Source organism: Ischnura elegans, chromosome 6 (assembly GCF_921293095.1).
Source record: "Ischnura elegans chromosome 6, ioIscEleg1.1, whole genome shotgun sequence".
Classification (NCBI taxonomy): Eukaryota; Metazoa; Arthropoda; class Insecta; order Odonata; family Coenagrionidae; genus Ischnura; species Ischnura elegans.
The window spans coordinates 3,345,254-3,356,722 of NC_060251.1; the positions used below are offsets into that span (position 1 = coordinate 3,345,254).

The 11,469-nt window shown below is 39.6% G+C and overlaps 1 protein-coding gene across 1 annotated transcript; it reads left to right on the forward strand.

Annotated features, from left to right (window-relative positions):
• The first annotated feature begins 8,607 nt into the window (after positions 1–8,607).
• Positions 8,608–11,256, forward strand: LOC124160151 (piggyBac transposable element-derived protein 4-like). The gene is made up of 2 exons (XM_046535905.1): positions 8,608–9,435; positions 9,533–11,256. Exons 1-2 carry the CDS (start codon positions 9,339–9,341, stop codon positions 11,209–11,211), a joined length of 1,776 nt encoding a protein of 591 aa, XP_046391861.1. The 5' UTR covers positions 8,608–9,338; the 3' UTR covers positions 11,212–11,256.
• The last annotated feature ends 213 nt before the right edge of the window (positions 11,257–11,469 follow it).

Here is an 11,469-nt window from a genome sequence, read left to right on the forward strand (position 1 = left end):
GCGAGGATCTTCATATACTTATCTATTATAACTTATTAAATGAAGTTCATGGCTCAATTTGGAGCATTGCCCAATTTTGATGTTAAATATCGTAATGCAATAATTTATGTCGATGCCAAAATTTGTACTATTAGCATTTTGTATCCAGCATTCAGAATTACTTGCTTGATTTAAGCAGATTAAATGTATATCAATGATTTAGTAATAAATAAAGACAAAACATCAGCTTCGATGGAGCAGCAGCAGGGTAATGATAAAGTTGTTCTATCACGTTAGCATTTATGGTAAGTATTCGTTGTAATGGCGGCTTGACATACCATCCGAAGAACAGAGTGATGTGTTCCAAACGCACTCCTAAAGTGCTACGGCATGCAAGGTGCAAAACTTGAAAAATCTCCTCCTACCAGTACTTTTATCCGGTAGTATAACTGTTTATAACTAGTATTTGTATCCAGTAACACAGAGTATGAAGCCATCATAGTTTTTATCACCAGTTTAAGCCACCATACCTTGAGAATCAATTATAAACATCCTCTTTGCCATTGTAAAAATTCATCAGCATGTCGTACAATTGTTAAAGAACTCCGCCTTTAGTGTAGTAAGTTTCTAATTGTGAAATTTGTTTAAAAACGTATCTCACGTACAAAAAGGGTATGTGTCTAGTTATAGCTTTTATATCAATCATTTGCTTTAATAGATTCACTTCCCAACACCCGTTGAGAAGGGTAATCCCCGCAGCCAGCAGCCGAGGGAATTATCTGTGAAATTCCGGGTCAGATCTTAGTAATAACCGGGTAAGAAATAAGTGCCACAAATGAAACATCCAAGGCTTACATTATCTTTTTTTTCTGTAACTCTATAATTTTTATCAGCAACGAAAGTTTACGCGTTGTGGAATTGACAACTAGGTGATTCAATAAATGATCGTCAATTATAATGGCAAAGCAGTGAAGCTGTAACATTTCAAAATGTGATCACATTTTAAATCAGAATTTAGAAGGAAAACGACCTCCAAGAAGAAGCATGGATAAGGTGAAAAAAAACACGAACAACATGTCTATCGTGAGTGCAAATGAGATTAAACCATCGAATCATAGGTATTTTCTTCAATTATGGCATTGAAATCACTTATCTTTTTCTGGAAAGCTATTATCGTTTGATCCAAACCATAAACCTCCATAGCGCCTGAGGGTCAAATGCATTAACCGAGATAAGTATGTTGCCAAGTTAAAGCTCTCTTTCGATGCTGTTTGAATTTGGATTTTAAAATTAAATTTGATTTTTTTTAGTACTTATGACATTCTCCCCTTAGAACTAACAAAATCGGATAGGGTAAAAATTGAAAACGAAAGATTACTTTAATGAGTGACATAAGTGGGACGTAGAGTGCCAGAGGGTAGAGCATTGGAATATTGTTCGAAGAGTCCTTGGTTCCAATCTATCGTGAAGCTTAGAAACACCTCCCCCGCTAACAATAATGCTCGAAGCAGAAGGTGGCCTAGGGATAGCAATTGGGATGAACCTCGATTGGATTATTGATACCTCTGACTGAATTCCATCACATAGGAGGCTGATTCCTGTTGCCACTTCGGTAGCATTTTAATCGGCTCCCAAAAATGTTCTTGGCACGGTGATGAGTGCTATGCGATCCACTTTTTTCCAATAATAGGCTGGTTTCCTGGGGGGCTTTCTACAAAAAGCTTATGCTTACAGTTGAGAGTGCAAGCATAGAAGTAGGGAAACAATTCATTCATGGAGTATGATTCGATAAGGAAGTGAGGCTTGGACGTTGACAGCAGCAGAGAAGTCAAATAGTGGAAGCATTCGAAATGTGGTGCTACCGAAGAATGATGAAGATAAAATTGATATACCGTGTAAGCTATGGAGAAGTACTAAGAAAGTGAGAGAAAGAATAAGTCTTCTAAAAACCTTAAGCAGAAGATGGGACAACTTAGCTGGCCACATTATGAGACATGATGGCCTGATGAAATCAATCGTAGAGGGACAGGTGGAAGGGCAAGGGACGGCCCCGAATGAGTTATATAGGACAATGAGTATAGAGGATGTAAAAGAGAGAAGAAATACGTCGCTATGAAAAGGCTACGCGAATAGGACAGAGTAATGGAGAACTGCGTCAAACCAATCTTCGGATTGCTGCCTAATAATTATGATTTCATGCCTGTAATCCCTCGATACCCAGAAGAGCAGAAATATCCAGGAGCATACTTGTCAAACAACGTTTACTATTGCCAAAACGTAGCAGCATGAATTTTGTCAACACATTGGCTACTATTATCACACATACACACATATCTACTATTGGAGTAAGAGAGGGCGTACTTCTGTAGTGCTGTATGTGAGAGACAATATTGGATGTATTTTTTTATTTTAAACTACATTTTGATAGCATTACAATTAAAATTCTCTCTCATTTCACAGGCGTGTATTGTTGGCTTTCGAACTCAAAAGGTCTTGTTTATTGAAGTGAAGAACAGATTCTACTGTATATGTGCGAGAAGCAGAACTCCAAAATCGGAGGTGAAAGAGTTTTACTACACAAATTGGAGCAAATCCTGGACCACAATGAAAGCCGACATATTTGTCGATATCATCAATAACCATAGATATATAACAAAATGGCGGAGCCTATTTTCAACCCTTTTTTTTACATAAACCTATAGAAATAGTAGACATTATCCCGGAGTTCCGCCAAGTAACCGATACCACGTCGTTTTTCGAAGCTTCTACATTGTAGATCTAAATTTAAACCTTGCACCAACTTGCAACCACGAATTTTAAATCGTTTTTTATAGCGTGCGATCGACTCCGGTTCTGGCCGGCGGCGGCGGAGAGTACGGCGACGCGGCAAGTGCGTGGATGCAATATGGTCTCATTCACTTTTATGTGTGGATGACAATTATAATAGTGATAGAAAATAATCACCAGAAAGTTAATAATAATAAATATTACTACGAATGAATCTTATTATGCAATCGCTGGGCACTGAAAAAGGTGCACTGAAAGATTTCTTTTTTGAGTGCATTCCATATACTACCACGGAGAATGGCGTCAGAATACGCGTCGGCATGAAGAATACAACGTTGAAGAGTACAGAAGTGGAAAAATTGATAGCAGAAAGCTTTGATACTATTACTTCGAAGAACTGGAAAAAATATGTTGAGCACGTCTTGAAAGAGGAAGAAGACATGTGGCGTGCAGACAATTTGCAGGATGATATAGAGGAGTTGATTGTTCGTCTGACATCGTCTTCATCACCTCAGTCGACGTCGTCTTCAACGGAGGAGCCAGGCCCACAGCCGAGCACATCCCGCTGCATGGAGGGAGTGGAAAATCTCTGCTGATTACGACGCTCGTGTACTATCAATCCTCAGGCAAGTAGTACTTATTGAGATTTGAAAGATTATTGCTATTCATAATTTGTGTACGTCACAAATCGCATCATAACGCTGGCCAAACGATAGCCAATAAATTGAAGAAGAGAACAAAGCTTGAAAAACATTAGCACTAGCCCTAATAGGTGCGTGTTTGGGCGATGCGTTAAAACACTTGTATTCATTGTTGTTAGTAATGTTCTTTACTTACCTCGTCCTAAAATTTTGCTGGGTGAAGGGAGAGGATATGGAAAAACCTGAAGAAGAAAGTGAACGAAATAGAGAGGATAGCAAGATAGGAGAAGATTGTATAAATTGAATGCACTAGACACCATTTGTACCTTGAAGAATATGTGGTAAAATTGAATACTAAGTCGTAATAAACTTTGTAATCGTGAAAAGTTTTCAGAGAATACCCGATCCCTGCTTGAATGTTGTGTGGCGAAAATTTCAAGCGCAACACTCCGTCCGTCGGATGGGACGTTAAGCCGTGGTCCCCTTGGCGCCTTTCATCTAGATGCCGACGCCGGGTTTCTATCCACCCTTCCCTCTCGGAGCAAATGACGTCATTGGTCGGTTGCCTCCCCCAAATACCATACCGTAAGAGGCCACAAAAAATATCTTTAATCATGTAAAATAATCAAACAAATCGGTTTAAAACATTTTCAAGTTGAATACAATAATCAATAATGTTAATTCCCCCTCACCATCCCAATCTGTTTATTTTAGTTTTTATTTTCAATATCGATGGATTTTTCCTCCCGAATCGCTGTTCGTCCAGTCCCCATTAAAGAATGGAATAGATACAAAAATCCACGCCGAGGAGGGCGTGTTTGATATTTATCCGAATAATAATGCGATCGGTTGTCATCACGAGCTGTTGATTCCGAGTGGTTGGTAAAGCGATCGGAATTTTATGAGACTTTTATCATTTGGCGACTCCTTACGATGGCCTACTTCGCTATGACAACGGAATAATTCCGATTAATAGAGTGAAGCACAAATGTCTTGGTGGGGATAAATCTACCCGCAGGGAGGGTGTTATTGGAATTATTACAACCGGTTTTCATTCCGAACGGTTGATTCTGATTATTTAGCATTGCGAGCGGAATTTGCTTTGCCTGAAAATTTTCAATTCGATGGCGATATGAGCTCTTTTATTGACTTTTGAAGGAGTGAAAATTTTCAAAAGAAACGAAGTCTCACAGCCTCGAGGCAAATGGGAATCAACCGCTCTGGATAATTCCGATCAGTTTCAAGCACAGTACCATAGGTCGGATACGACCCCGCGACCTCCTCATTAACAGGCAAGCAGACACTGAGGACATTAATAATGAGGACAATCAGACACTATGACATGAGATAGATGAGCCAGCGAGTTATACTACTGTGATATTTATCCAAACATAATTTTCCATCGGAGGAGAGAGAGAAACTTTTCTTTCATACGAGACGTCCTCGTATCCATTTTATCCGGAGAAACTGTTTTTCTCACGCTGCTCATTATCGATTATTATCAGACTCGTGTTATTTGCTAAGCGCTCAGAGGTAAACATGGATGGAGTTTATGGATCCTAACAATCAATATCTTCGCGATGTTTTCCTTTCTTTTTGAATTGGCGGGTGTTTTCCGGTGTCCTTAAGAAATTGTCATCCCCACTCACTAAGCTGAATGCGCCAAATTCCCGCGTCTTATAGGTCACCAAGGTGCTGTGGTGCTTACATATTATTTAATAGGGCGTGGGAAAGACCGATGTAAGATTAGGTTAAGAATTCTTAAATAAGAAAACCCTTGAAGTTTTACTTTAAAAATAAACTTTAAATTGAAAAAAATAAGGACTTATTTCACTATGGAAGCGAGGCTTGTTCGTAGAGAGAAGCAGAGAAGTCGAGAGTGGAATCATTCGAAATGTTGTGCTATCGAAGATGGTTGAAGATAAAATGGATCGACCAAGCAAGTGTCCCAGAGCTGTTGCAAGATACATCTACCTCAAGGAAAACTGGGTCACCCTCTTTGTGTATAAGTGTGGAGTGTTTACTTAAGTAATGGAATCTGTCTACTATTAGGCAAAGGCTGCTCATCTCTCATTGCAATGTACTTTTGTCATTGATATTTGTTGCTTGTGCATCTCATGTGCTTGTAGAATTGTTAATTTCCACAGATTTCATCTCTAGCATGTCATATTTAAATTGTTATTGTTGTATTTCTTTTTCCAGTTATTGTATCAATAAATACCAATGTCCACTGAAGTAAGTCTACGAGATCATTATTCTTACCTACCACCAGATCTCCAGTTGGATTTGTACATTAATCTTGTATTATAGTTACTGCTTTAGTAACCTGGGGAAGTTCTTCAGGAAGATTTTCCTACACTCATTGCTTTTAAAATTCTCGCAATTGCAGTAGCATTATTTAATAGCAGGCCCTATCGTGACGCGTAAAAAAGTTTGAAACACGCGCCGAGATGTGAATTCAAACTTCGCGGCAGTCTTGGACCACTGGCATGGATGGCACTGATATATCAAAACCTACACGCGTTATCCTTATGGGTATGTCGCCCCCATGGTATCAGCATCACTCACTCAGCTGAATGCGCCAAATTCCCGCGTCTAATAGGTGACCAGGGAGCTGTTGTACTCATACATTATTTAACAGTGCGTGGGAAAGACCGGTTTAAGATTAGGTTAAGAATTGTTATGTAAGAAAACCCTTGAACTTTACTTTAAAAATAAATTTAAATCTGAAAATATAAGGACTTCCATTAGAAAACAAACGTCTTCTAAAAACCTTAAGGGGAAGAACTTAGTTGGTTATATTATGAGACATGATGGCCTGATAAAGACAATCGTAGAAGGACAGTGGAAGGGAAGAATGGCAAGAAATGGCCTCGGTTGACACAAAGGACAGGATATAAAGGGTGTAAAAGGGAAGAAATACGTCGCTATGAAAAGGCTAGAGGATAGGAGATGGAAATGGAGAGCTTCGTTAAACCAATCTTAGGATTGTTGACTAATGATGACAGTAGTACTATTGGATGGAAGGAGTACTACGGAATTCACGAAGCGGTTATTGATGGGCAGTTGAGAGGAACTGAATTTTATTCATTTCTGTGGGAGGGAGGCCCTCGGGCTGGGATTCGATATAAGGTTACATGCGCCAATCAATTCCTCGATGACAGCAAGGAGAAAAGATTAGATGGCAATATTTTCAGAGGAAGATTTGGTATGTTGAGATTTGCAGACGATACAGCAGTCATAGCCATGACAGAGAATTATTTTAAGAAGAAATTGATAATAATGGATAGAACAAAGGCCAGATATTAGCTGAAAATTAAAAAAAGAAGACAAAGATATAAATATGCAGCAAAAGAGAAGAGGCTAAGACAAGCATCAAATTCAGAAAACAAAAGCTTGAAGAGGTGAGAAAGCTTTGCTCCATGGGAAGCCGAATTATAAACGGTGGACGAAGAAAGAAGGAAATAATCAGTAGAATAACGCAGGCGAAGAGGGCTTTCTATTGAGCGAAAGAACCTTCTTACAGCTGAGAGTACAAGCATGGAACTAAGAAAACAATACATCAGGTGCTACATACGGAGCATGCCTCTTTGTGGAAGGAAGGTGTGGTCATTGACAGCTGACTCGACTTGTTTATTTGTTTAATCATTCCCAGGTGAGGCCACAACCCGACCCCCTCTTCCCCTGGACCAGCTGCAGAGAAGTCAAGAGTGGAGGCATTCGAAATGCGGTCCTGCCAGAGAATGATGAACATATAAAGATATGGATCGAATGTTTGACTAATGAAGAAGTGCTAGAGTTGGAGAAGAGAGAAGTGAAAAGTAAAACCATAAAAGTAATTTCATAAGCCAAGTCAGTGGCGCAGCGAGGGATGGGAGGGTTTGGGGGATAATCCCACCCCAGAACTGAGAGAAACTTTCAAGTTTAATCCATTTTACTTAATTTGATTTATTTACTGAAAGAAGAGCGTAAGGATTAATGAAATATCCCTCGGAATTCCATAAAATTCGCCATTTTGAAACATTTGTATTCAATATTTTCTGGGGGAGGGCCACCGCACCTACCGCTTATCCTGGCGGGTATACCACACACCTCAGTAGTTGACTTTCATCGGCGCCTAAAACACCATAGCCGTAATTCCTAGCTGCGCCCCTGAGCCACGATATGAGAAATTATGGCCCAATTAAGGTAATTGTCGTAGGAAAGGTTGATTGGATGAAAGGGCAAGGGACGGCCGTGAATGCATTACGTAGGGCAGGTTATAAAACATGTAAAGAAAGAAATAGTACGAAAAAGCTTTCGGATAAGAGAGAGGAAAGGAGAGCTGCGTCAAACTAAACTTATAATTGTTGACTTATGATGTGATGCATGATTTATGTAAGCTTGTTGCTTATGAAGGAATTTCTGAGTTGTTGAATGTCGCGTGAAAACTACAAATCTGTGTTCTAAGGTAACTAGCAGAATCGATCCCATTTGACTGCGGGCGATCACGGAGCGCTATTTTTCTTTCCATATAATCCTTATCGGTTGCGCTCTCAGTAATAACCGGGGGTCTTTAGACACCGTTGTGAATTACTATTAATTTATCACAATTCCTTTGTTAGTTGTCCATAGGACCAAATTATATAATTAACTAAGAAAAAAATTATAGTCGAGACATTTTGTACAACTTCTCTTAGATTGGCTAAGCTAAGGTTCTTTTTCTTTTTGTTATCAGATACGAGTTCTTTGTCAAAGGAAGTTTCTTCAATTTTTCTCCTCAAATATTATTCTATACAATAAAATATCCTTAAGCGCAATTATTGGTCCGCGTGCCGTGCTGACACATTGACCTTGAGCCTGTACCAAAGCCGGAAGAATGGTAACTGGTAAAGTGTCCATTAACACTGGGGAAAATTCAGACACTTCTTAATTTAAATAAATAAAAGATCGTAACTCTTTTCCACGAAAATTTTTCACTTAAATATGTCTTCTTTCCACCAATTGAAGCCTGAATCTGTTGAAATTCTTAATTTCCCTGATACACTGGTCCCTCCATTCTCCAAGAAACCGTGACTTTGACGACATCTATACCGTGAAAATATGGAAAAAACTGCGAATAATATATTTTAGTTTGATGGGAACTATGATTTGTATTCTTATTTAACCCATTCAGTGCGGATGACAGCCCAGGGCTGTCATCCGCTCCCAGCCACTGGCGCGGATGACAGCCGAGGGCTGTCATGGCCTTGGGTCTCAGATGAATGGGCGTAACGGGACTACGCGCCTCTCTTCTGACTTGCTTCCTTTTCTCCGCTCTGCAGTTGGTTTCTAGCCGTCGTGTAGTGTGCTCCGTTTCCGTTTCCGTCGAAAACTGATTTTTTTGCGAGTTTTGGAAAATCGGTGTTTTTTTTCAAGATTTTCCAAGTGATAATCACCTTGGGTCGTTGTTAGACAGTGTTTTTGTGCTATTTGGACCCCCGAAATATCGGATTATATTTAAAAATATTATTATATAGTGTTTGTGCTCGCCAAAATTTTTATGTGACATTTCCGGATAATTTCATAGTGCTTATATTGCTGTCACCTGAACTTCCGAAGACAACTTTTTTCTCAACGGATTCACCTTTGTATCTCAAGAGGTAAGCGAAAGTATCTTTTATTAGCACGTTTTTCCATCGTTAGAAAAAAATATTCATACATTTTATTTTTGTGTTGTAGTGATTTTATGAGGTATCAAATTTAGTTTTCTTATTGGTTATAAAATGATTGACCTCGAAAGGTCATTTTCTTCTGAAATTAAAAATTCAAATATCCATAATACTTAGTTATACACTGCCTAATATTATTAGTTTTTTGCTTTCATTTCTTCCCGTTCCATCATACTTGTATTGGGAACTAACTGAGGCTTTTATTAAATTTTTCTTCAGTGTATTTACCTCCTCACTGAAGATGAAGAGAAGAGTCTCGCAGGGTACGAGCCGAAGAGAAAATAACCCTACGATGAACCCAGTTGACGATGAAACACCCGGTCCCTCTGGTCTTTCTGGTAAGTGGCTGCATTTATATACACTTGCAAATTAATATAGAGTGAGTTATTCGCAGGATAAAAAAATGATTAAAATGTTTTTCTTTTTATTTAATAGCCTCGAAGAAAAAACAACCGAGGAAAACGCTAAGGGAGGATGAAATTCGTGCTCTCGCCATGGACTCTTCGGATGACAATTTTTCTAGTGGGTCTTCATTTGTTATCGACTCTGACGGTTCTGACTCAGGAGAAAGTGACTCAGAAAGTGGCGGTGAATCTTGTACGACCGAGGCGGCAAGGGGTACCGAAACGGCTAGGGGTACCGTTACATCTGAGGCTGTTTGGGCCGCTAATCCCCCAGTGAATAGGAATACCCTTTCCTTTGTTGGATCCCCTGGTCTAAAGAAACTTCCAAGTGGCTCGACCGCCAAAGACTACTTTTCCCTCGTGTTTACCGACGAGTTTTTTGACCTAGTCATAAGGGAAACAGAAAGGAATGCAGAGTGCATATTTCTGGGAAATCCATCGCCCCGTGCAAGGATAACAGACTGGCGGCCACTGACCAGAGAGGAGTTCGAGGTTTGGTTGGGCCTGCTCTTTCACATGGGGACGGTCCGCACAAATAGAATATCGGACTATTGGAAAAAGTCGATTTTTTTCAGCTTTCGGTTATTTCGCCAATCCATGGCAAGGGATCGCTTTCTTGGGATATTGCAAGCCCTTCATTTTGCAAAAAATGCAGATGAAAATGAACCTGTTCCATCTGATCGGCTATATAAAGTTAGGCCACTAATGAATTGCTTTCATAGAACAATGGCTTCCTGTGTTTCCCCTGGAAGAGAACTATGCATAGACGAATCAATGCTGCTTTGGCGAGGGCGATTGAATTTCCGGCAGTATATGCAGGGGAAAAGGCACAAACATGGCATAAAAATGTACATGCTCTGTGAGCCAGCGGGGTTAGTGCATCGTATGATAGTTTATGCGGGCTCTGGGGATAGCGATGTGGGTGGACGTGGACATGGGGACAAAGTGGTGCACAAACTTTTGGAAGACTTTAAAAATAAGGGGCATAGTGTATTTTTAAATAATTATTATAATAACGTTCCACTAGCTAGGGATCTAATTAAATGCAAAACTTACTGCACAGGGACCCTCCGTGCGGCAAGAAAAGAGAACCCGAGAGAGGTTTTTGGGCACAAACTGGCAAAAAACCAGATTGTTGCTCGTTGGAGTGAGGAGGGGATTTGCGTCTTCCGCTGGAGGGATAAGAGGGATGTGTCTCTGATATCCTCTGAGTTCGGGTGTAACCTCGTACCCACTGAAAGGTCGGGGAGAGGTAAACCGGAAGCAGTGGTGGAGTATAATAAGTTTATGGGTGGTGTCGATCACTGCGACCAGTTGCTGTCGTACTACACCTGCCAGCACAAGTCCCTCAAGTGGTACAAAAAACTTGCCATTCATTTATTCCAAATAATGTTGATAAATAGCTACATACTCTACAATAAATTCAGTGGCAACAAAAAGAGCTTGTATGAGTATAGAATGGAGGTAATAGAGTCCCTATTGTCCTCAAAAATAAGTGCCTTGCCCCCATCCCCTCAACCAAAAAAGGGTCTCTCCCACTTTCCGGCGATAGCTGGTGATGGGACGAAGGGTAAAAAACCTCAAAAAAGATGTAGAGTGTGCTATGCAAAGGGAGTGCGAAAAGCAGTAATTTACATCTGTCCTGACTGTGAAGGTGAGCCTGGACTTTGCTTGCACCCTTGCTTCCAAGAATTTCATGAAAGGGTATAAATGTTTTTAATGATTACTAATTAGAAATATATATTTCGAGATTTTTATTGTTTTTCATTTTCACTGTGCATATAATTATGATTTTTTTCGATTGATTTCAAAATTTCAAATGCCAAATTTTTGCTAATGATATTTTTGTAAAAATAAAATACTTTTTACCACAGAATTTCTTAGATTTCAAAATTTTTTAACCAAACCATTGTTTATACCCAAAGCGCCAAAAGATTACAGTAAGGGAGCAAATTTTTCCGTTACGAT